General features: G+C 50.1%; 1 protein-coding gene and 1 long non-coding RNA gene across 3 annotated transcripts in view; one reads left to right on the forward strand and one right to left on the reverse strand.

The window, feature by feature from the left end:
• LOC142578655 (uncharacterized) overlaps positions 1-26,235 on the forward strand; it is a 148,704-nt gene that overhangs the window by 74,640 nt on the left and 47,829 nt on the right. The gene's annotated exons all lie outside the window — the stretch shown is intronic.
• The window catches only part of LOC142578651 (uncharacterized), a 134,661-nt gene that overhangs the window by 47,947 nt on the left and 60,479 nt on the right, over positions 1-26,235 (reverse strand). For both annotated transcript variants that reach the window (XM_075688089.1, XM_075688088.1), the window contains exon 6: positions 1-26,235. This exon is cut by the window's right edge and continues 2,676 nt beyond it. In XM_075688089.1, the coding sequence (XP_075544204.1) occupies positions 1-26,235 (26,235 nt within the window).

Raw genomic sequence — 26,235 nt, forward strand, 5'->3', positions numbered from 1 at the left:
CTTGTCGTTAAGCGTCACCCGGTGCAAGTAGAGCGGCAGGTAGTCGTCTGGCGCCCTTCTGACCTCTTCAGTCTCTTCAGAAAGGAATGCGTACGTCGAGGCCTCGCGCACGTCCTTGCTCCTGACATCAGTGGACAGCTCAGTCTGTGTGTCGGCCGTCCTGGTGCCGGGCCTTCCCTGCAGTGATTCCCTAGACAAGACGTCCCAGTCAGAGCTGACGGCATGGTGCAAGTCGTCCTTTGACATAGGGGTGCTTCTTTTGGGCTCTTCCACAGATGGGCCCGCCGCCGATACCAGGTCCCGCTCTATGGCGGAGATGACCGAGGCGTCGGGCTTTTCGGTGTCCGAGGGTCTCTTGTGCACCGGAATCACGACTTGCTCTACGACAGGAGCCCTCGAAACGGGCGCTTGGCTCTCATCTGTTGGCAGTGCCATTTGTCTGACCTCAGTAAGCTCAACGAGGTCTCCGCTCGGTGCTTTCCCTTCATCCTCTCCAGCTACTTTTGCGGTTTTTACCTCGGCTGCCACACGCTGGGGTGCCTCGACGTCGCTTGGCGGTGTCGCTCGCGCACCACTGGGGAGCTCCTCTCTAGGTACAATCATCATTGTTTCATCTATCTTCGAAGGTTCGATTTCTTTCTCAGGTTGTCGCTCCACCATCATACCGACCAGCGGTGTGCCTTCTTTCAAGTCCTGTTCTTCGTCGGGTACCTTTCCGGCTACGTCTTTACCAGCCACCTCTGCTGTAGGAGGCTCGAGAGCTTCTGCAACCTCTAGTGCATGTTCAATTTCTTTTTCCGATATTGTTCGGGCTTTGTCCTGGAGCTCATCTCTTGGTAAGAGCAGTGTGTCTTGATCTTTGGGTCTTTCCGCCTTCTCCTCGCGCTGCTGCTCTGGTAAAACCATGGCTTCGCGTGCTTCCTGAGCGATATTGTCTTCCAGGTTCGGCTGTATTCCGGCTTCCGGCGGCAATGGCTTCTTCGCTGACAGGAAAGTGCGGGGGGCTTCCTCTCCTTTCACCTTGTCAGGTGCCGGAGCCTCGCCTTCTGCTGTCGGCCCAGATTCGCCTTCCGTCGAGGCCTTGTGTGTTGGAAGAAAGACACGTGATGAAATATCGGCTTCTGCTTTTGGCTCAGCACTCCCTTTTTCTTCTGGAGTTTCGACACCACGATGCTCTGGCATGACTTCACTTTCTTTTTCAGCAGCACTTATGGGTACCTTCGAAAGCCCGTCGTCTTGGGGGTGCGCTTCGTCAGCAGACTGTTCTTTTGCACCAAGAAATTTCCTTTTTTCATCGGGCCCGGCACCTGCTGCCGAAGCGAAGGATGAGGCTGACGGCACAGGTTCTGCAACTTGTTCTGTATCCAGCGTTCCTTCGGGAAGGCTTAGCATAGAACGTTTGACTTCTTTTTCTTTCACAGGCTCTGGTTTTTCATCAAGAGGAGCGCCCTCTTCTCTCGTGAAACTCACGTGGTGGATAACTGGGGACTTGGGGTACCCTCCCTCAGTATCCGCGTCCAGTCGAAAGAATGATCTCGGTGGTCCTTCATGTGGCTGTGCAGATGTGTCAGGCTGTTCGGATGGTCTAATACGAATCTCGCGCTCGTTCTTCAGCCGAATTTCATAGTCGGGCGTAATCATTCCGAGCGTGTCGCTCTCGTAGACAATGACGACAGACTCGCGCTGGGTTAAGCCACTCTGGGACGGCGCGGCAGGTCCTGGGCTGCCACTCTCAGCCTCTGGTGGAATGGTAACTTGCTTTTCCTCAGGACCTTTCTTGCCCTCGCCTTCCGGAAAAATGAACTTTCGAGCACCCACGGCCGCGTCAGCAGGTAGTGCTTTTCCTTGCTCGCCTGCCCTGTACGGCGCACCATGAAGCCTGGAATCCCTGAGTTGCTGCAGCTCCGTTTCCCAGTCCGACATAGGTCCTTTGTTGAAATCCGAAGCGTCGAGAATCGGCTCTGCCGGTTCTGTGTCTGCTTGGCCACCTTCTTGTGTAGACGGCGCCAGCGTGTCAGCTTTAGGAGATTCCGTGGGGACCGCCGACGTTCCTGGAGGCTGAGAAAGCTTTTCCTCAAGGAGCGCCAGCTCCGCAGACTCCACAGGCTCACTAACTGGCGTACCAACGTGCAAGAGCTCTTCGGCTTTCGGCAGCGCGCTACCGAGGTTGCGTGCTCTGCAGAGGTTCATTTCAAACTCCAGTATCTCGCGAACCCGTTTTTCTTCGTCGAGAACAACTTCAGGTGTTTCTGGCGCTTCAGTTTTCGCTTGCGCTGTCTCAGCACTTTCGCCCTCCTTTGTTGCGTGCTCTTCAATCTCGGATGCTGTGGCGGCAGTTGGCTTTTCACCCTCTTCTTTCTTTTCAGGCTCCTGCAGTGAAGCTGGACTTATTTCGATCATCACATTCAGCTGAAGCATTTCTTGAGCAGGCCCTTCAGAAATTTCTGTTTCTTTAATCTTGGGAGCTGCAACGGCTTCCAGGAGGGAATCTGGTGATTTCTTGTCTGGCTCTACTGACACGCCTTCCCCAGTTACAGAAGCTACGGGCTCCTGCGGGGGTGGTGGAGCCGACGACTTTTCTTCGCCCGCAACTGGCCCAGATGGCACAGATGTAGCGATGACCTCTTCCTTGGGCACTTCTGGAACTACCTCGAGTGTTTGTGGTAGTTGTTCCTTTTCGTCGGTTGTTTTTTCTTTACTTGGAACCTGTCTTTCGGTTTGCTTTGTTGTTTCTTTAGGCTCCAGTTCCGGAACTGGTGCAACACCCTCTGTCTCTTTCTCTGCTGAATCTTTCGTTTGCACAGACTCCAGAACATGAACTTCTGGCCCTCCCGTTGCCATTGTCGTTGCTGTCTCTGCGAGTTTTTCTTCTTGTACAGGTATTGCTTCCTCAGCCAGTTTCTCTGCCTTCACCGCTGATTCTTCCGCTTCTGTTGAAGGTTCTTTAGCCGCCGATTCAAGTGAAGATGAAACAGGCCCAGTCTCTTTTTCTGCTGTAGGTTCCGCAGGAATTAGAGCACGAACTTCCGGCTCTTCCGTTGCTTTTGTCGGAGCTGTCTCTGCGAGCTTTTCTTCTTGTACAGGTATTGCTTCCTCAGCCAGTTTCTCTGCCTTCACCGCTGATTCTTCTTCCGCTTCTGTTGAAGGTTCTTTAGCCGCCGATTCAAGTACAGATGAAACAGGCCCAGTCTCTTTCTCTGCTGTAGGTTCCCCAGGAATATGAGCATGAACTTCCGGCTCTTCCGTTGCTTTTGTCGGAGCTGTCTCTGCGAGCTTTTCTTCTCGTACGGGTATTGCTTCTTGAACCAGCGTCTCTACCTTCGCCGCTGGTTCTTCAGCCTCTATTGATGTTTCTTTAGGCGCAGGTTGAATCAAAGGTGAAACAGCCCCAAACTCTATTTCCTCTGTAGGCTTTGTTTCCACAGGAATTATAGGACGAACTTCCGGCTCTTCTGTTGCCTTTGTCGGAGCTGTCTCTGCGAGCTTTTCTTCTCGTACGGGTATTGCTTCTTGAACCAGCGTCTCTACCTTCGCCGCTGGTTCTTCAGCCTCTATTGATGTTTCTTTAGGCGCAGGTTGAATCAAAGGTGAAACAGCCCCAAACTCTATTTCCTCTGTAGGCTTTGTTTCCACAGGAATTATAGGACGAACTTCCGGCTCTTCTGTTGCCTTTGTCGGTGCTGTCTCTGCGAGCTTTTCTTCTTGTACGGGTATTGCTTCCTCGGACAGTGTCTCTATTTTCGCCGCTGATTCTTCCGGCTCTACTAACGGTTCTTTAGGTGCAGATTCAAGCGAAGCTGAAACAGGCACAGTCTCCTTTTCTGCTGTAGGTTTCGCACGAATTAGATCATGAACTTCCGGCTCTTCTGTTGCCTTTGTCGGAGCTGTCTCTGCGAGCTTTTCTGCTTGTACGGGTATTGCTTCCTCAGCCAGTGTCTCTACCTTCGCCGCTGGTTCTCCCAGCTCTATTGATTGTTCTTTAGGCGCAGATTTAAGTATAGGTGAAACAGCCCCAGCCTCTATTTCCTCTGCAGGCTTTGTTTCCGCAGGAATTAGGGCATGAACTTCCGGCTCTTCTGTTGCTTTTGTCGGTGCTGTCTCTACGAGCTTTTCTCCTTGTACGGGTATTTCTTCCTCAACCAGTTTCTCTATCTTCAGCGCTGGTTCTTCCGGCTTTACTGATGGTTCTTTAGGCGTAGGTTGAATCAAAGGTGAAACAGCCCCAGTCTCTTTTTCTTCTGTAAGCTTTGTTTCCACGGGAATTAGAGCATTAACTTCTGGCTCTTCCGTTGCCTCTGTCGGTGCTGTCTCTGCGAGATTTTCTTCTTGTACGGGTATTCGTTCCTCTGCCGGTTTTTTCGCAGCTGGTTCCTCAAGCTCCTTTAATGTTTCTGTAGGCGCCAAATCAGATGTTGGTGCAGCATCCGCAGCTGCTACTTGCAATCCCGTTTCTGTAGACTTTAAGCCGGGGCCTTTTGGTTCTTGGAGGCCCTTTGTTGGAGCGGCCTCTTCCAGCTTTTCTTCTTGTTTTGTAGTTACTGCTTTTTCTGATAGCTCTTCCACTTGAGCTTTTGTTGTTTCGATTTCGGGAACAACTTCATCAACCTTTTCTTCGTCTTTCAATGCCATTTCGCTTACTTGGCGTTTTATGTATTGCTGTGACAGTTCTGGCATTACAAAACCTTCTTGCGAATCTTTAGGGACAAGTCTTGTATCCAAAATTGGTGAGGGAGCTGTTGAAGATTCTTCCAATGCATTTTTTGAAGCCGCCCCTTCTAGCTTTCCTACTGCTTTGATAATTCCCGCTCTTTCTGATGGTGCTTCAATAGCAGGTTTAGTTGCTTCGATAGTAGATGTACACTCATCATCTTTTGGTACCTTTTCGCTTACGTGGCGTTCTGTGCTTGGAAATACTGGCATTACAAAAGTATCTCGTGACGTTTTGGGCAACAGTCTTGTCTCCAGAATCGGCAAGGATGCCGTTGAGGGCGCGGTAGCTTCCAGTTTTTCCTCTGACTTCGTGGTTTTGTGTGCTACTTCGTGCGTCTTTACAGCTTCCGTTATGCCTAATGACGTAGGTTTCGTGTAATTCGGCAAGAATGTATACACCGACGGCTTTTGCAGCACCTCCTCTGTCTTCTCAAGCATGTCTTTTGGAGCAGCTTGCTCTAGTTGCTTCTCTACGGCAGCAACTTCAGGTTTAGATTCCTGTAGCGCCGTTGCGGTAGTAAGCGGGCTAACTTCGTTGGGATGCTCCAATTCTACTGCGGTGGCCATCGTGGTGTCCACTATTGGACGAGGCTCTTCCTGCTCTCCATTTTTCTGCACTTTCTCGCGAAGGTCTTCAATGACAGAAGTTGGTGGAGGGAACCTGCCAAGGTATGAATAAAACTGAGACGAACGACGTCTTGGTCGCTGTTCTTCTGGTTCGGTGTAAGGGTATGCTTTATGACTTGCCCTGATATCTTGCATACTCTCACTAGGCTCGACAGCATCCATACCAGGTATCTGCTCTTCTAGTATTTCCACTTCTTCGGACCACGGTTTATGCCCAACAATATCATATGGCGGTGATTGCTGTAGTGTAGTAGTATCAGGTATGCCAACTTGTGTCTCCATTAGCTCGACTACTGCTCCAGGCTCATCTCTGGCCACTTCCGTCGCCGGTTTTCTAGCAGTTTCTCGCTGTTCTGGCTCAGCGATTGGTTGTTCTGGTACCTGTGTTGCTTCTAGCTTTGGCACCTCTGTCAGCAGTCGTGTTTCTTCTACAACTGGCTTTTCTGACACTGATTCTTCGGCATGCTGAAGCTCCGCAGTCGGTGCCTCCAACAAAGGCTTAATCTCTGCAGCAACTGCTTCTGTTAGTTCGCGCGTGGCTTCGCCCATAACTGGTACTTCTGGTACACCTTCCCCCTCTAGTTGAGATGTTACGGCAACTTTTGAGTTCGTTTCTTCTGTGGCTGATGGCTCTAATATAGCTGGTGGTTTTACATATTGCAATTGCGCACCCGGTAAGCTAGACAAACGTTTCAGCTCATCTGGAGCAGGTGCCTCTGCTACCGTTTTCGTTTCTTCGAGAGCCGACACGAGTGCTTCTGATGTGGGCAATAATTCTCCCGCAACTGGTGCCTCTATTATTTCTTTTGTTTCTTGCACAGCCGGCACCGCTGTTTGTAGCCCTTGTTCCAAGCTTTTAATGACCTGCGCTGCTTCTAACTCTTTTGCTTCTTCCGCAGCCTGTGTGGGCGCTTCTAATGTGAACTTCGATTCTTCTTCCATTGGTACCTCCGTTATCTCTTTGGTTTGTTCCACAGCTAGTACGGCTCCTTCTGACACAGGTGCAAAGTCATTTCCAACCAGTGCTGCCTCTAACTCCTTTGTTTCTTCCGCAGCCAGTTTCAGCGTTTTAGATGTGGGCTTCGATTGACCCGTGACTGCTTCCTCTGTTTTCTTTTTTGTTTCTTCCGCGGCCGTCACCGCTGCTTCTAACACTGGTTCCAATCCTCTCGTGACTGGTCTTGTGTCTAACTCTCTCGTTTCTTCCGTAACCGGTTGGAGCGCTTCAGATGTAGGCATCAATTCTCCAGAGACTGGTTCCTCTGTTATCTCTTTTGTCTCTTGCACAGCCTGTGCCGCTGCTTCTGATGTATGCATCAATTCTGCAGCTACTGGTGGCTCTGCTATCTCTTCTGTTTTTTCCAGAGCTGGTTTCAACTCTTGTAACATGTGTACCGGCTGTTCCATGACTGGTGCCTCCATTATTACGTGCGTTTCCTCCGCGGCAGTTCCAACGGCCGGGGTCTCCACGAGTTTTCGTTCTTCTGATGTAGTCGCCTTTGGCATTGCTTGGGGCTGTTCAGAGTGACGAGCTTCAACCTGCTTCACTTTCCACTCTATGATAACGCTAATGTGTGAATCTGACATCTGTTCCTCTGCAGCTGTAGCAGGCGGCTCTATTTTAGGCGTAACTTTTTCTGTGACTGGTGCAAAAGGAACCTCTGATACCACATTGAGTCCTTCAGAGAGTGATGCTTGCAACAACGCTTTTGTTCCCTCCGGAGCCACAATCTCTGATAACGTTTTCTTTTCTTCCGCTTTCGATGGCCCTACTATTTTCTGTTCGCCTTGTGCTGCTGCTTCCGATGCCTGTCTTGCTCCTTCTGCAGTTAGCAGTTCAGGAATTGCTGCCGGTTCTTCCATAACCAGTGCGTGCGACAATGGTTTTTCTTCTGCAGTCGATGCCTCTGATGTTGGTTGAAATTCTAATTCCGGTATTTCTAAATTCACCTTGGATTCCGCTGTCTCTTTTGACATTTCAACTCTTTCTCGCTCTGTGAATGGCTCCTCCTTGAGGGGAACTTCAAGTACCTGTTTTGTCTCCTCTTCTGCGGTTATTTGACTGGCTGGTTTAGCTTCTAGAATAGCCGAATCTGCTGCTTTATGTTCAAAGGTCTCTACAGTAGGAGCTTCTAATATCTGCGCTGCTTCAGTCATCGGTGCTGCTTCTACTGGTGGTTTTACTTCAATAGGTAACCTTTCTGGTACATCAGATTCATGTTTTTCTGCAGCAAGGGCTACAGTTACCTTCTGCTCCGCTTCTTTCGGCTCCTCAAAGACAGGAACTTCTGACACCTGCTTAATTTCTTCCATAGCTGGTGGTTCTGCCATCTCGTGTTTAGTTTCTTCACGTCCCACTGGAGTGTCCAAAGCAACTGGAATCGGAGCCTCCAGAGCAGGTGCCGGTTCCACTTCGTATTTTTTCTCAGCTTCCTCGGGGAACCCTGTTTGTGGTGGCGCCATCTGAATTTTCACAGGAAACTCTGCAATCTTGCGCTCTTGTGTCAGCACGTCTTCAGTGCTCTGCGCCTCGGAAGACTTCGCGCCCATGCGCGATTCGCAGGTTGCGTAGCCAGACAGATCTTCGTCGCTCACCACTCCTGGTGACGTAGTTCTCATGGAAAGCGCTGAGCCGGGCCTCTCTTCTGCTTTTTCCACCAGCTCAAGAGGCTGCTGCCTTGACACTGCTTCCGGCATAGCCGCAGTTTTGGCGGGTGGTTCTGTGGGAAAAGACTGCATGGAAACGGTTTCTTCAAGAGGCACTGGCTGTTTTGGCGCTGCAGTCAGTTCAGGTTTCGCGGGTGCTTCGGTGGGAAGAGACAGCGCTGAAATGGTTTCTTCACTGGCAGGCGGCGCTGGCTCTTTTCGCGCTGCACTCATTTCAGATGCAGTTTTCGCAGGCTCTTCGGCGAGAAGAGAGTGCACCGATATGGTTTCTTCGCTGGCAAGCGGCGCCTTGCGCATTTGAGATTCGAAAGCCGCCAGTGCTACTGCCGCGGTGGCCATATCTTCCGCTTCTTGCAGTACTTCGCAGGGCGCGCATGTTGCATGAGGCGCCTGGTAGTCCTCAGCAACCACAGTGGGCTCCGATTGGTAGTCGGTGGCAGACAAGGCCTTAGACGTGTCCTCCCCCGTATCTTTGGACATGGATAAAGTACCAGGTTCCGAGTGCCTCCGCTTTTTGAGCTCTTCTCCAGGTTGAGCCTTGATGTGCTCAGAGTGTCGCCTTCTGGCAGCCTGGCTAACGGCGTTCGGCGGCTCCTGAGGCTCGTACTGCATGCTCTCGTCGTCGTTGTTGTAGCCGAAATCGACCGACTTAGAGCGCTTCGAGATGGCTTCCATCGAAGGTGCTGGTGTGGCCGGTGGCGCACGCACGTCGATGCTCATCCTTTTCGGTGTGTGAGTCATCGAGGGTGCACCGCGCCGGACGAGACTGCCTTGCGAGTCATCCTGGTACATGCTACCCGTGACAGTTCCCTCTTCTGCCACCGCGTCGAAAGAGAAGGTGACGTGGCCTTTGCCGTACAGCTCTATCCTTGTTTCCATCACGAGACTGGGCTTTTTCTTTGTTCCCACGCCTACTGGTTCCGACGACTGCAGTGTCCCCGAGGGTGGCATTAGTGAACCACGTCTGAGCTTGAGGTCTCTTGCTATCTTCATATAGCGCTCCAACTCTTCTTTTGTGACCATTTCGCCGTCCGCGTTGCAGTCCGCACTGGCGTCCGCGTTGTCGTTACCGACATTACCATGTTCTTGACCACCAGGCTGGTCTTGTCCTTGCGGTGTGCCGTCATCATTAGACCACCCCACTCCGCTTCCAGGAATTGTCTTTACAGCGGTATTTGCCTTTGAAACCACGCTATACGACTGACTTTCTGTCTTCATCGCCTTGTCTTTGAATGAAGCGCACGGCAAATGTTCGTAATGAGAAAAGTGCATTTGTTGGTTAGCCTCTGCAGATGCTGCAGTCTTGGGTTTTTGCTGTTTCGGTGCTACGAAAGAAAATAGCGACGTATTCGATTTGTCCACTTCGCAAGCACTTCTTGATTTTGACAGCTTTTGCGAGTAGCTCCAACGAGCAACCACAGTCTCGGCATTGCTGGGTTCTCTGGATAGCTTACCGCTTCCTTCTTTTGTGAGATCGTAATCGTCAGAATCTACAAAAGGACCTGGGGTGGGTTTTGGTGTTGCTTCCCAAAAGTAGTCTACCTTATGAGCACCTGACTGCGTCGAAGTACTTCCGAAATTGTGCGGTATTTCATGTTTGAAAACAATGCGTTCCGACTTCGGAGTATCAATGTTTAAAACAACCTTGAAGCTGTCTTCGGGGCCTACACTTTGTCCCTGGCTGGACCTCATTATCATAAGCTGACGGTCTTTAGCTTTTATCAATCTCTTTACAGATTTCACAGAACCTTCAAGACTGTCTTCATCTGCAAATTCCTTAGCGCTAACTGAGCTGTCAATTGTAGCATTCCTTGGTGGCATAACATTAGTTACTTCTGTAGGAGGTTTCACATCAGACACGGATGCTTCGAGGCCCTTCCTGGTCGGAACTTCCTGTTTGTGCAAGGGTTGCGGTGCAATCAAGGGTTCTTTAGGTGGTGTCGCAACTGATTCCTGGAGCAATGATCGCATCAAAGGCTGTTTCATCATTGAGTGCCGAACTTCTGTGTGAAGCGACATTGGCTGCTGTTGTAATGATGAACCGGGTATTCTTGCGTCCTGCAGCAACGGCGCTTGAAGCGCAGCTCCTTTTAGTAAAGATTCTCTCGGCATTGCTTCTAGCGCCGCAAGCTGTATTTTATCGGACTGTTTCGGCTCTTCCATCACCTGATAGTGTGCTTGCTGTTCGCTAGCCGCAGGTTTCAATGTTATTTCTTCGTGTTTGTGGTCTTCTGGCTTGGTGACGTGTTCCGGCGGAGCCAACGCTTGGTCCGCTGTCCGCGCTTTCTTTTGCTTTGCTTTGTTCTCGGAAGGCTTTGTGCTCCATGGAATGGCCTCCTTTTTGTTTGTTTTGAGACTCTCAAAATACTCGTCTTCTGAACCTTTCTTGGGGGCAGGCTTGAGCTTCCATGGAGAGCGCATTCCTTCGGAGTCCTTTGCATCAGCTGTCTCGGAGGGCGCCATGCTGCCGGTGCCATCTGAAGCCCTGCGCACGCCCGCGTTCTTTTTCGCCTCCTCAGACGCGAGAAGGCCGATCAGTTTCCACTTCTCGTCGACCATTGGGAAATGTTCCATTCTTTTACTAGCCATGGCAGGCCCCGCGTCTGGCTTTGCGTCCTCAGAACTCTTCAAGCCTTCCAAATCAGCAACGTCAGCTTGTGGCACTTTTACGAGCGGCTTAAATCGAGGTACTGCGTAGGTCGGAAAATTAGGTTCTGGGGGTGGAACAGGTATGGTTGTGGTCTCTACTGGCGTCTCCGCTGGCAATGCTTCCGCTTGCGCATCTGGTGGCACCGGCGGCGCTTCGACGTACGTAAGTGTCTCTTGGCTAGATTCGGGAGCCACTAACTGCGAAACTTCTTCTCTTTGACGAGCAATCAACAAATCCTTCGGAGCAGGAGTAATTATGCGCGGCTGATTTTGTGAATTCATCTGCCGAATCAAAGCACGGACGCTGGTCGGGACATCGGCCGGCAATGCATGTTGCTCTACTTTGTCTGAATCCTCGTTTCTGAACTGGGAGAGTGCTTCAACCTTCTCGCGGGCTGCTTTCAGCACTACTGAGGTAGACACTTTTCTCTCTGGTTCGCTCGAGTCCAGAGCTGAATACGTTTCGCGTCGGGTCGTCGGAGGTGGGCGGCTACCTAAATCGTAGGCTGCATGTGCGCCGATAATCGGTAGCTCTGGCAGCTCGTCATCACATTCCTTTAGTGTTTCCTCTGAGGTCCCTTTTTTCTGAGGTTTTGTGGATGACGGCGCCTCAGCAGCAGAATCTACGTCAGCGACTGGTAAAGAACAGCAGATATCACCAACTGCCGGCTCTACAGTTGTCTCCGACGATTTTTCGCCAACTGTGTCTTCGGAAGCCTTTGGTGCTAACGACATTTTTATTTTCTCGCTTTCACTCGTGGTATTATCTGCAGAGACCTTTTTGACTGGAACAAAGCCACGAATATCTGCAATAGGCGATAGGGAGGATTTTCTCCTTTCGCTGTGGGCAGCGAAAGTTTCATCTGTGGACATCGTATCTAACTGAATGAAACCACGGACATCGGCTATTTGTGGTTCATTGTCCGCCGATTCAGATGCTGCGGACATTGCGCTTTCTCGCCGTAAGTAAGTGCTATGAGGGATGTGTAAGGAATGGTGAAGGACATTTTCTTCAATGTCAGGAGCATTGTAACTCGCGCTTTTGCGTTTGAGCGAAGACGGTGACCATTCCGTGGAGTCCTTGCTGGTAGATGGCCCGCTAGTAAGATCCGCAGCATTTGAAGATGGTTCCTGAGAAGTGCCCTTTATGAGAAGCTGTTGCTGAGCAGCACTGTACATCCGAGAAGCTGTTCTCACTACATCTTGGTCATCCGTGATGGTCATTATTTGCTCTTTCGTCACTGGCATCCACTCTATAAAGCCACGAGGATCCCTTTCATTGCGCAACTGTGCTGGCGTTCTCACTTCCGGTGCGGATGGTTCTGTCCCCTGAAAAACAGCGGCAACTTTGTTTTCGTCTCGGTCTGTGTTAAATGACCTGAAAGTCTCTGTCTCTGACATGCTCGCGAGCTTCTCGCTGGCCGCGAATATTGATGAACCACCTGTCATCGTGTCTGCGGGCGATGCAAAAGGACTGGACAAAAGTGCGTCGGTTCTGTCCCTAACCGGGTGGGTCGCGTCTCCGCGTTTACCATCGGCACTCTGCACATCCGCAGAACAGGCAGAAGGGAAGGTGCTTTCTGGAACAGAGCGTGTCTCTTGCTTCTGAGGACCTGGCACCAGTGGTCCGAAGGTACCTGGTGACAGCATGATTGAAGTAGTGTCCTGCCTGCAAGTCGCAAACATTCCCGTTCTTTCCTCTTGGAACCTGTTGAGCGGCTTATAATTAATTCTTCGTCGTTCAGACTCGTCCCCAGTAGACATTGTAGAAGAGGGTTGCTCTATAGAACTGGGTGCTTCGAACAACGCCATTTTAGGTCTGCCTGTTTGTGCAGATTCAGCATCAACAGAGACCTTTCTTTCAATGATCTCTCCGGATGAAACGTCAGGGGAGGCATAGCCTACTGCGGAATATGGCGAAGGCGAAGTACTAATTTGTGCAGGTTCCTGGCGCCTTATATCAATGGGCTTTGCGGGGAGTGGCCTACCAAGAACTTCAAGGGAGAGCGGAACTTCTGGCGGGTCTTGCATTGGGTGTACCTCAGCCGACGGCGACTGATAACTGGCGTCTTCGAGAAGCACACCGAAAGCATACTGCAGCTGTTCGAAAGCTTCGGTGACTTCAGGGCTGATAAGTTCAACCAAGTCTCCTGTAGCATCCACAGATGGGGAGGCATTGGCGGTGACAAGCGAAGACGAATGTTCTGTAGCCATGTCGTCAGTTCTACGTATGCTTAGCATCTCGGTTGTGTCAGCTATAGTTTCAGCTTTGAAAGAGTTTGTCTGGTGAAGTGCAAATGCCGTAGATGCCTTTTCATGGGCTGCAGTTGTTTGCCTCGCAATGTTGACGTCTAGCTGTCGTGCGGGCAATGAAAGATCAGCAATGACTTTCTGTTGTTCTAATGCAGGTGATACGTCAGCGAGAGAGCGACCAATTGATAGGGCTTTTGACGCCGATTTGGTCACAACGCTCCGTTCACTTGCTGGTGCCACTTTGCTCTCAGGTTTGCTGCCGGTTGCGACAGCGTCAGTTTTGGAGCTTGCCTGAGCATTAGCCATAAGCGCAGCTGCTGGAGTCTCTATCGAAGCGATTAATCTTTTTTCAGCTGCAAGGTTTGTTGCGTCCCCTGAGCTTGGTAGCATGACTCCTTGAAGATTAAAAGTAGTGCTGAATTGGTTGTCAGTTGCGGCGCCGACAGCCTCACTGGCTATATGTGCACCAGTATTTTCTATTAACTTCCCGGTTGTCGTTGATGTGCTGTCATTAGCGTGGCTCAATTCACAACTGGTTTTCGATACTGTGTGGGCTGCACGTTCAAGTTCGTAAACTTGAACTTCTGCCACAACACATTCCTGTTGTGGATGGACGTTTCTTTCTAAAAAGGGCTGCCCATGAGATTTTAAATTATGCTCGGATAATAGTTTGTCCTGTGTAGCCGAGACATCGACTACGGACCTTAGCTTCTTCTTTACTACGTCAACAGCTAATTCTTGTGATATGTCATGAATAGAGCGCTCTTTTGCATCACCATGCACCAAGCCGTCGGAAGCCGCGGTCTCAGTTTCAGACACTTTGTGTTCAAGGGAATGTGATACAGGAGCTGCCACAAGCGACAACGAAGCTTCTGAGCCAGTTTTATCAATATTTCTGTTCAGTGCTTCGATCGCACCTTGAGCTTCTGTTCCGGCTATAGCAGCACGTTCCAATATCTGTACAGGATCGTTTAGTAGAGTTTCTCTTCGTTCGACCAAATGATTAGATAAAATGCTCAGTGGAACAAGTGCTCTTTGTTCAGACTCTTTTCTCTTCACGATTGGTATTTGGGATGAAGGGACTCCTGTAAGTACAGGCTTTGCTTCCAATATGCGCAAAACGTTGGTTTCTGTTGCCGCTTCGATAACAGGTGGTACTGATGCCCTATAAAGATTGCTAGGTGGTCTCAGTGTGCTGATTTCTTCGATGGCGTCCACAACGTGCGAAACATCCCCTGTTGGCTCCAAGCTTCCTGATGCCGTGTATTGCACGATGCTTGCCGAAAAGCTTGGCCGCCTCACAACGCTCATTTCCGGCATTGCGACAAGCGTAGTTGACTTATTTTCTGTTCTGACACATTCACTTAAGGGACATAGATATACAACAGCTGCCGAAGATTGCAACATTGAATGCGACTTGTGAGCTACGCTGGTACCAACATCAGATGATTTTCGTGTGATGCTTGTTTCTTGAAATTCCAGGGTTGCTTCTGTTTTACTCTCACCCGAAAACCTTATTTCACCGCTTGATCTCGACACTGCCGTACCTGGCCGACACTGTGAGATGGTGGTCGCGATATCACTCGTATCTTTACTTTCGCGATGGCAGTACTTCGGCACAACAGGCTTTTCGCGGTAATCCACAATCATGCTCGACGTAATCTCAGTCTCGCGGCTTTCATGACCACCATATTCAGGGGCAGTGGAATGTGCCTGCAACCTTGCACATATTGCCCCTGTGTTGCCAGTTGCGAGCGCACTAGCTCTGCGTACGATACCGGAACTTCGCACGTCCGCCACTGAATCTGCAATATGATCCTCTGTGCGAACACTTTCACCACTGGCTTCGGGTACTGCAGCAGCCGCTGGTGTCCTTATACAAATGGATGCCATGGTTTCGATACTCGGACGACCACTTGTTGTCGCTACTCTTCTTGTGTCACGGAATTCTAATATAGATTCACTGGGTCTTCGTACGAGGCTTGTATCCAATACTTCCACTACTGAACTCGCAGTGCTGTCCTTCTCGGAAGTCAACTTTCCAGTTGTCGCTGCTGCTCTGTCAGTCCTTTGCAATGCTACGAGTCCATGTGGCTCCTTTTCATTAGTGACGCTGGGATGCCCGGAAGTTCTCGGTATTAGCCTTGGTTCGGGCATCAGCGCAATTCTTTCCGAACAGCTGGGCCTTCGCACGATACCAGGCTCTACTATCTCATCTGGGAACCTTTCTTGTGGGAACTTCGCCAGCTGGAGGGGACCGCTGCTTCTTGGCATGGAATCTGTATATAGCATCTTAGCATGCGAAATATCTTCTGTTAACGCCGAGCTTCCTGACGCCGTGTGCTGCACGATGCTTGCCGGAATGCTTGGCCGCCTCATAACTCTGATTTCCGGCATTGCGACAAGCGTAGTTGACTTGTTTTCTGTTCTGACACATTCACTTAAGGGACGTAGAGATACAACAGTTGCCGAAGATTGCGAAATTGAATGCGACTTGTGAGCTACGCTGGTACCAACATCAGATGATTTTCGTGTGATGCTTGTTTCTTGAAATTCCAGGGTTGCTTCTGTGTTACTCTCACCCGAAAACCTTATTTCACCGCTTGATCTCGACACTGCCATACCTGGCCGACACTGTGAGATGGTGGTCGCGATATCACTCGTATCGTTGCTTTTGCGATGGCGGTACTTCGGCACAGCAGGCTTTTCGCGGTAATCCACAATCATGCTCGACGTGATCTCAGTCTCGCGGCTTTCATGACCACCATATTCAGGGGCAGTGGAATGTGCCTGCAACCTTGCACATATTGCCCCTGTGTTGCCAGTTGCGAGCGCACTAGCTCTGCGTACGATACCGGAACTTCGCACGTCCGCCACTGAATCTGCAATATGATCCTCTGCGCGAACAATTTCACCACTGGCTTTGGGTACTGCAGCAGCCGCTGGTATCTTTACAGAAATGGATGCCATGGTTTCAATACTCGGCCGACCACTTGTCGCTACTGTTCTTGTGTCACGGAATTCTATTATAGATTCACTGGGCTTTCGTACAATGCTTGTATCCGATACTTCTACTACTGAACTCGCAGTGCTGCTCTTTTCGGAAGTCAACTTTCCAGTTGTCGCTGCTACTCTGTCAGTCCTTTGCCATGCTACGAGTCCGTGTGGCTCCTTTTCATTAGTGACGCTGGGATGCCCGGAAGTTCTCGGTATTAGCCTTGGTTCTGGCAGCAGCGCAATTCTTTCTGAACAGCTGGGCCTTCGCACGATGCGAGGCTCTACCGTCTCTTCTGGGAACCTTTCTTGTGGGAACTTCGCCAGATGGAGGGGACCGCTGCTTCTCGGCAAGGTATCTGTATATAGCATCTTAGCATGCGAAATATCTTCTGTTGACGCCGAGCTTCCTGACGCCGTGTACTGCACGATGCTTGCAGGAAAGCTGGGCCGCGTCACAACTCCCATTTCCGGCATTGCGACAAGCGTAGTTGACTTGTTTTCTGTTCTGATCCATTCACTTAAGGGACGTAGAGATACAACAGCTGCCGAAGATTGCGAAATTGAATGCGACTTGTCAGCTACGCTGGTACCATCAGATGATTTGTGTGTGATGCTTGTTTCTTGAAACGCCAGGGATGCTTCTGTTTTACTCTCGTCCGAAAACCTTATTTCACCGCTTGATCTCGACACCGCCGTACCTGGCCGAGACTGCGAGATGGTAGTCGGGATATCATTCGTATCACTGCTTTCGCGATGGCTGTACTTCGGCACCACAGCCTTCTCGCGGTAATCCACAATCAGGCTCGACATGATCTCAGTCTCGCGGCTTTCATGACCCCCACGTTCAGGGGCAGTGGAATGTGCCTGCAAACTTACACATATTGCTCCTGTGTTGGCCGGCGCGAGCGCGCTGCCTCTGCGTACGATACCAGAAGTTCGCACATCCACCACTGAATCTGCAATATGATCCTCTGCGCGAACACTTTCGCCACTGGCTTTGGGTACTTCAGCAGCCGCTGGTATCTTTACAGAAATGGATGCCGTGGTTTCAATACTCGGCCGACCACTTGTCGCTACTGTTCTTGTGTCACGGAATGCTATTATAGATTCACGGGACCTTCGTGCGATGCTTGTATCCAATACTTCCACTACTGAACTCGCAGTGCTGCCCTTATCGGAAATCACCTCTCTAGCTGTCGCAGCTACTGTGTCAGTCTTTTGCAGTGTCGCGAGTCCGACTGGCTCGTTTTCATTAGCGACGCTGGGATTCCCGCAAGTTCTCGCTATTAAGCTTGGTTCTGGCAGCAGCGCGAGGCTTTCATAACAGCTGCGCCTTCTCACGATGCCAGACTCTACTTCCTCTTCTGGAAACATTTCTTGTAGGAACTCCGCCGAACGGAGAGAACCACTTCTTCTCGGCAAGATATCTGTATATGGACTTTTAGCCATGACATTTGATGTACATCTTATTGCAGATATCGTCTGTCTGGCTACTGAAGGAACTGTGGTTGTTACTGCCATTTGTGCAGCGTCGCCAGGCACATCTTTATGAGCAATGGCAGCAGGATAAATGGGCATTGGTGCTGCGTTTTGCTCTGCGTCCTTGACTGTTTTTGAAATCTGATCGCTGCTGAAACTTAATAGAGCACCCGGCTCTTTCAATGAGCGTGGCTCTGTCAATGCAGAAATGCTTGGCGCAGCACCCTCTCTCTGTAGGGGTGCTTTTGCTGGAAACTCGGTCATGATAGTGGGCGCTTGGTCATCTCCGAAGCTTGGTTGTAAGGTTGATGTCACTTCCTGATGGTTCGAGCTTGCCGATGTGAGTAGTAATTTATCAGGAACTTGGCTCTCGCTCTCGCCAATCTTTGGTTTCATACGTGTGTTCGACAGCTGCATTTCCACACTTCCAGACCTTGGTTTAATATTACATGCTGGTACCTTCTCTGGAACAGCTGGTATACTGGAAGGTGCGAGATTTCTGTCTCCGTCGAGTTCACTTAGGGCACCCGATTCTGACCGCCGTTTACATATAGTGGATAGACTCGAAGTCATTGTCTCGATGTTTTCTGCGAAACTTATCAGCGGCTTTTCATTATTTTTTATGTGGGTTGCGGGGGAGGTTTCATTCAGCTGATTTGTTACCAGAGACGTTGATATATTTTCAAGAGCATCTGTACTTTCTCCGTTAACATTAGTCGGTTCCGTGCTCTTGAGAACAGCTACTATTCGTCCCTCGGTTGCCTGCTGTTGAAACGCTTGATTGCTGGTCTTTAGTGTTAGTTGGAGAGACCTTACGCCATCGGAGAAAGAATGTTCGATTATGGACACTAGTGCTTTGCTCTCGCAAGTTGTGTCTGTGGATTGTGGAGAGGTTGGTATTTGCGACATGAACGACGAAGCATTAACGTCTGGTATGCCTGCCGAGTCTATGCACCTCTCTCTTTTCACACACGGCAGGTTGGCCTCTGTGGAACTGCCGAGCGTTTCGCCAGTGGGAGATGTAGCTTCAGGGGTCATGAAGGGCACTCGTGTTACCACATGCCTTTCTTTACCGTTAAATTTATCGGGTAGTGAGCGGCCTTCACCTGAAAGCGTTGGCGCGGCTTCGCTTATGGCTAGAGGAGTTTTGTAACTGACAAGGCTTGCTTCAGTTTCCGTGAAATTGGCAGCAGCCTCAGACACCGATACGGAGTTCCAATCATGACTACCTTTTGAACGATCGGCGGGTGATCGCTGAGACATGTATGTTGACGGTTCACTACTTGTTTCTCTGTTTCCTTCAAAAACACTAGTTCTCGGCTTGGAAACTGTCGTGGTGGATTCTATCGTTGGGTTTACCCCGGTAGAAACCACAAACTCCACCGTGTCTTTTAGATTATTGTCATGAACCAACGGTCTCTCGACAATATGGTCCGGCTTAGCAATGATTGCTGACTCATGTGTTATTTCTATTTTTCTTTCTTCAGTGCTTGGTGCTTGTTTTGGAACTATTGTACACGATGCGGGAACAGTTATCTGCGAAGCTGAAGTATGCTCCACAGTTTCAATTAGAGAGCTTAACTTGGCTGCAATCTCCTTGGTCAATGACTCATCCACAGTCGATGTCAATACAGGCGAAGCGTCGCTTTTGTTAAAGGAACCTCTAGCACTTATTTGCATCAGCGCACCTTGCGAGTCGGTCGCTGCTGCTGAAATTATGGAAGTAGGAAATGTAGTCTCGCCGTTGACAGCGTTTTCCGCTGGCACAACATCTACATATGCCAGGCAAGGAACCTCTTGTGCTTCTGTGAATGCAGAAGTGGTAACTGCACCCTTTTTCAAGACGCTATCTCTGAGTCTTTGCTCCGACGTTAGCGATTCTGGCATTTGTTCTAATGACTCCAAAACCATTTCTTTTAATGCTACAGAGTCAGAATCTGCCAACAGCAACGCCTTTTGCTCAGAGAAGGGCACAAGTGTACCAAGTGCACTTTGTGAAGCGCTGCTATCTGTAGCGTTTTTAAACACTTCGTGCTGAGTGTATACAGACGCAATCTTTTCAGACAATCTTGTTTCCGCGTCATCGCGTTCTTTAGAGTTTTCTAAAATTTCATAATTCTTAATTATGAGTTCTTTTTCTTGTGTAGGGATGACAGCTGTCGATTCGCGAGACCCGCTACTGAAGTATTTTTCAGACGATTCTTTCTCTTCCGCATTTACAGGAAAGGAAGCGGGGACTCTATCGGACGTATAGCCTGCTGCATGGGCTGGTACTTCATAGGGTATGTGAAGTCCATCTACGAAGTGCACGGGGATCACAGACTGTATCTCACCTTGACTTTGTTCAGATTTCGGCGTTATCTCGGGTAGGGAAAACTTCTCTATTTGATCTTTTGCTCCGACACTTGTTGTTTTGAACTGAGGAAGTTGAACAGTCCTGTGAGATTGCTCACTTTGTTGTGGTGACATGGGAAACGCATCCTGAGTAATGGTTGGTTTTTTGTCTGCGTCGTATATCACTTCCATAGTGAGTGAATCATGCCTTTCTCCGAGTAAGTCTGCAGCAGATTCGTAAGTGGTCACTGAGGTGCCAGAAATGCCGCTTGCGAAAGCATTTGCTGAGGAATCATCATACGTGACGGGCGCAGATTCTGCAGCTTTGATCGTGCCTTCTCCCACCGTTGCACGCACACTGCGGGCGTCTGCTGTCAGTGCCCCAAATTCCGGCGCCATGGCGTCTGAGTGGCGACTTAGCGAGTCCACCGGCAGAGATATTTTCCTATGAGCTACAACTTTCTCCTCTTTCACTTGTTCCGAAACAGATTCGGCTGTTTTTGCTGATGTTTTTAGAGACTCCGATTCGCAAAGGACTAGCTTTGAAGACGCAGACGCCGTTGGTGCTTCCGAGGTTGTGGAAATGGGCGTCGTTGACAACGGCTGGGATGTTGGTTCTGTGGCAGGGCGTTTTTCCTCTGGGTATTTAAAGACAGCGTGCGTGGTTTCCTCTCGAGGAATAAGTTCCTGCGAGACTTCGTTATCAGGAGATGCGCGTCCCACCTGTTCAGGGGTCACCTCTTTTGTGTTTGTGTCCAACACAGTATTTGCAATGACTTCTGGCGGAGCTAGTCGTCCGTAATTTTTGAAAGCATCTTGTTCAATATACGCTCCGCTTTTCTCAGAATCGTAAGTGCGCCATGGTTTTTCTGATTCTGTGCCGTATGGCGCAGAGGTTTCTTCAACCGCTACATCTTTGGTTCGGCTAGTTAATTCGGACGACGATGTCGTAGTTATCTCCTTGGGCTGCTGACGGGTCTGAATGCATCTGACGTCTGGTTGGCGCCTAGTAGAGCTGTCTATGTCCCTCGTCGTTTCCAGTGCGCTAATGGCCATGTCGTCCATTGCAGTTGAAAGCAATTCTGTGGGGCCGGACAATGCATCGTCGTCTTTGGTGCCACTGCCGCTAACAGAACGCAGCTCTCGATGCTCGTGATGAGGCCTGTCAAAAATTCCCTTGCATGTGTCAAAATCACTCGAGGGAAGCTCCACCATCGTCTGATCTCCAACACGGTCAAGTGGCTTGGTTGTTTCCTGGATGGCCGTAGACTGAATGGAAAGTAGCCGCTCTGGTTCATAAGGGGCGAAGTCAGTGAGCGTTTGGAACGAATCAGTCTTCCGCGCAACGCGGCTACAGCTGTCATCGAGAGCAAGCTGGTTCCGAAGCGCAAGCGGACCTTCGGCGTCTTTTGCTTCTTTCTCTCTGTACAAAGCTTTGGAAATCGAAGCCACTCCCCGAAAGCCTTCAGTTTCCTTTGCTTCTGTTGAAAGGCTGCAGCCGCTACTTCCACCAGCCAAGATTTCCTCAGACGAAGCAGCTGCTATAGGCAGCTGCTCGTTTTCTTCAGGTATAGCGGGCATCAGTGACGATCCACTGTAGTTCGGCTCTATTACTATTTCTGTGTAAGACCGCGTCTCCGTGAGAACCTTTGTTTCCGATATATGCTTCTTGGTGACCTTTTCTTTCGGGTAGTAGAATACTTCTTCCGTTTCGGATGTAATGACAGAGTTCTCAACATTCTTCACCTCTTTCACGGATCTGTTGATACAAGGCTCCATGATTGCCTTCTCATCTGCCACTGTTGCTTGGGTTTGTATTTGACTTGCGTCCAGCACGATGGGCAGCATATTCATCGGACGCGACTGCTCAGTACTGGTTTCAGATACCCCCTTGTTATGATCCTTGTCCTGGGCCCCAAAAACGACGGCTCCTTTGCATTCTGTATGCTTGTCTGCGAGGTTAATTTCCGCATGGTCTGCCTTCTGATGTTTTAGGGTCTCGGTAAAGCTCTTTTTCGCGTGTACTGCCTTTTTCTGACTTTTAATAGAGCACGTGCTTATACCTCCTGCTGTGCTGCCAAAGGTGTCGTTGAAGCTTTTTTCTGTTTCCTCCTCTCTTTTTTCGAGACTCTGCGTATTGTCCGAAGTTTTCCCTGGATCTTCCGTTTCCTTTGACGAGCTCCGAGCGTCACTGGGGCTTCTTTCACGTCCACCAGTAGCTGTTCCATTACTGAGCTTCGTTCGAGCCACTCCAGCGCTGTTCTCCTCGGTCTTATTTTTGGCGCTACTTTCTCCCTCCTTCGCATCGACAACCGTTAACTCGACCAAAGGCTGTGTCGTGATGGTGCTTTGAGATATTGAGGCGTGCACTTCTTCGTTGTCGATTTGGGCCGTGTCTGTAGTACTTGCCGGCTGCGGCTCCTCTATGCCAATCACGACCGGTGGCTTGAACACGGTGTGCTTTTCGCCTCTCCTGTCATCCGCAGCCGCGCTACTGGCTAAAAAACTCTCGGAATCTTTCTTGTCCTCATCCTCTTCCTCTGAGAATTCTTCTGCTTGCTTCATCATACGAAGCTTTGTGACTGCGATAGAATCCTTGCGATTGAACTTGAAGCGTGGCGGTGGTAGAGCTGGTTCCTCTGCATCGTCTTCATCATTTCTTGTGCCGGCTGTTGGCAGTACTGATGGTGGTGGTGCGCTCTCAGCCTTTTCAGCTTCTTGGAAGCCCAAGTGCTTCTTATCCGGTGGTGCATCGTGCGCTTCGTGCGCTGCCGGCCGATTAAGCGGCTTCAGTATCGACTTTGGTTCGAGATCCATGTGACCGTGTTCTTCCTTGCGCGATGCGATCTCTTCATCCTCGGCCAAGGTGTCGTCGTGAACTCTTATCGCCACTGGTTGCTTCGCTCGCTTGACTCTCTCGGGCGTTTGACAAATCTGTTCCTTGACACCCTTGATGTCGGGCGCAGACTGCGAGGCAGCGCTTTCCTTTGGAGAGTCTACCGCTTTCGGACTACTCCTTAGTAGTGGGCTGCTCACAATACTCGCCTGCTTGTCTTCAACCATGGACGCTATGACCGGATTCGAAACGGTGCCCTGCCTTGCGACATTTGCGATCGAGTCGTATGACTCGATGGTCTCCTCTTCTCTTTTGCTCTGCACTTCTTCCTTGGTGGTGGACTCCAGGTGGGAGTCCTTGTGCTCGATGCCCGTGCTCTGGTTCGTAACGGCCTTCACACTTTCCTTCTTCTCCGTTACTGTCTTTGTGACCGTCTCTAGCACCACCTTCCGTTTCACTACCTTGAGGGGCTGTTGAGATAAGACCTGGCTCAGAGGTGAAAGAGGTACCTGGACGGCCACCGGTGCCGTACCGCTCGTGAAACCACTGAAGCTGCACTGTGGACGCGTGTTGGTCCCGGTAGCGAGATTTTGCTCATTTGGGCCTTCGGAGTTAACAACAGAGTCTGTGACCTTGATATGTGTAGACGACCGCTCTGTTGATGTCTCTGTGCCGTTGTGCATTCTGAAGGCTTCCTTGTCAGTGAACGACGACTCTTCCTTAATTGCAGCTGTCGTTACTGCTTTTTGACTCGGCTGTCCGTGACCTGCCGCACTTCCCAGTGATTCAGTTTCCCCATCCATATTCGGCTGTTTTGAGTTTGAAAAGCTTGGTTCCGACACAGTCTTCCTTTCTGGAATGTCCTTAATGGCTCTAGATGCGTCGGAATCACTGCTAGCTTCCCCTGGCTTCTGGTTTTCGCATGTGCCGCTTCCAATAGGCGCCTTCGCTCTGTCTCCGACTGGGCCAGTGAGGTAATTCGTAGCGGCGTACACTTTTGTAGGAAAGACCTCTATGGCCTGCTCAAACTGACCCTGACCTAGAGCAGCGGTTTTGACTCGCATTATTTCGTGTGAGGACGTGACTGTATCTTCGTATATGTTGCCCGCTTTTAGCGTGTTCACTGTTGTCGGAAGTGGGTCCATTTTTTCACGGAATACATCGGAAGGGAATCTAGTCTGGATTGGCTCTGACTCCTTTATTGTGTCGTCTCGGTTAGTGGCACTGAAAACCTCCTCAGATCTGCTGCCAAATGCAGCAAAAGAAGCGTTTTTGTGTGCCAAGGTGCTTAAATTCCGCTGCAATGCACTTTCTGTTTTGTTGAGCGCGTCAACCATCATCTTGATTTTGTCGACCCGCTTTGGATTCTTTTCCATGTCGAAGGCATCTTGAAGCAGTGCCCTCTTAAAATTAACTTCAGATATCTTTTTACCTATCTTTTCCATCTTCCTGGGCACGTCTACCTTAGAAGTGGCACTGATGGCTTTTTCATCCTCTTCACTTACGCTACTAATGTCCAAGACGTCTTTGAGCCCTGGGAGCCGGCTAAGGAAGCTTAGATGTCCAGCGCTTTCGTGGTACGGTGTTTGAACACGGTAATAGCTAGTATTAGAATCGTTGTTGAGATCTTTCATGAAAGACTGCTCAGATATTAGTTCCACGGAATGGCTCAATCCCTCTGCGCAAATGCGAGTACGCTGTAGTAAAGGCGGCTTTGTGGCAGCACTTCTTTGGGAGCGCATTATTTTGTCTTTGGTCGTGCGCTCTTTAAGCGGTTGAGTCTGTGAGCCAAATGACGCCTTTATGCTTCCTTCTTCGGCGCCTCCTAAGTTTGATGATGGATTCTTGAGCAATGTTTCACACTTCGCTAGCGACGGGTTCATTGACGCCTGGTTTACTGCCCTCTCAGATGATGCCTGCGCTGCCACACATTCCTGTGGTCTTGATTCTACCGGGTGATCCTTAGTGATAGTAGCATCCTCAGTTAGCTCAGAGGACGCGATCTGAGTAACAGTTTCCTCGACGAGTTCAAGGGACTGGGTGGGGGTCGTCGCAAAAATTCGCGTTTTGTGTAAAACGTAATGAGGCTTGCTGCTCTCTGCCATCTTTCGCGACGGTGTCTCTGGTTCCGCTACTGTCACCACAGCAGGAATACTTGGCTTCTGGCTTGAAGGCGTCTCTGTTGCTCCACCGTGAGCTAAATATGAGTCAGACGGGACATTTTCGGTAGTTTTCGAAAAAGTCAGCGCCGCAGACTTACAAGCGCTCTTTTCGAGCCCGTCTGAAGGTTCTTCAACTCCTGCTTTGTATTCGCTTCCTGCGCCGGACATGTCAATGGTGATGGTTGCAGAAGGAAAAAATGCAGAAGTGCCTTCACTACCCGCCAGTGAGGCCGTCGACATTGCTGAAGGTACTGCAGTCCTAGTTGCTGTGGTGTCCTCAGCAGTGTACGTTGTTTCACAGACCATTCCACTATCAACACCTTGAGGTACCGTATTTCCGTAAGCAGTTGACATGCTTTCGCCGGAGTCGGAATGAACGTCTCCTGGAGGTGGTGAAAATCCGTTAGAACCGATTGTAGGCACTGTGGATGATCCGGATTGCATTTCGGCATCCGAGCTGAACACCGAGCTACTTTTTCCTTCGCCGAGTTTACGGGAGACCCACTCAGGGTATGTGAAAACTTCGACCGCTTTGTATGCACTCTCTGGCGGTGCCGGCTCTTCAACTGGACTATATACTTCTAGGTGGTCTACTGCAAAAGCAGAGATCGCCTCTGGCAGGTCTTCTATCTGCTGATGCTCAGAACTACTCTTCCGTGAAATATTATCCGGCACCGCAGAGTCGTCTGAAGAGTTTACCTCGGAAGCAGCTCCCTCGGAGGCTTTTCTGGGTACCTCTGTCACAACGGTCATCGCCTCTGCCAAATGAGCCTCGGGACTCGCAGCCAACATTCGGTCGGGCGCAATGGTTCGGTCGGATACGCCAGAAATTCCTTGCAGATTCACCTCTGTGACTGCTGCAGTCGACCCCGAACTTTTTGAAAGGCTCTCCAGGCTTCGAGCCAACATCGCTTTTCTGGACTTCAATAGCGCCATTTCTACTTGACAGTGCCAGCAGCTGTCACTCCGCTCTCTTTTAATTATTGTCTCTATGCCTGATTTAATTTTTTCCTCTTCATGTGTGTCGGCTACATCATAGGAAGGCGGCGGTGCGTGCGCGCTGGCTTCATTAGCCGGCGCGCGCACGTCGTGCTTGCTGTAGTCAGGAGAAAATGCTTCATTTGCGGCCTCGCTAAATCCACCAAAAACAGCTCCGTACGTGTCTTCCAGAAAGCCGCCTTCAAAGGAGGGCATTCTGCTTCGGTCAGTAGAAGTTGCCTCTGCAGTTGATTTCTTCTCGACCAAGTCTCCCTTAGAGGAGTGTTCAAAAAGTGGAACGAGCGCCTCGTCTAAATGCACTTCTTTACGCTCTTTGTCGATAGCACCTATAAGGCTTTGTAGCAGTTCCCTTCTCTCTCCAGGGAGCAAGCGTGATTTCGAGGGACTGGCTTCACTAGTTGTCACTTTCGCATTGAGCTTGCTGGACTCTGGAGAAAACGCTTCACTTGCGGCCTCGCTGAGTCCAACGAATACACCTCTGTAGATATCTTCTGCCGGAAGGCCACCTTCAAAGGATGGGAT

The sequence above is a fragment of the Dermacentor variabilis genome, chromosome 4 (genome assembly GCF_050947875.1).
Source record: "Dermacentor variabilis isolate Ectoservices chromosome 4, ASM5094787v1, whole genome shotgun sequence".
Classification (NCBI taxonomy): Eukaryota; Metazoa; Arthropoda; class Arachnida; order Ixodida; family Ixodidae; genus Dermacentor; species Dermacentor variabilis.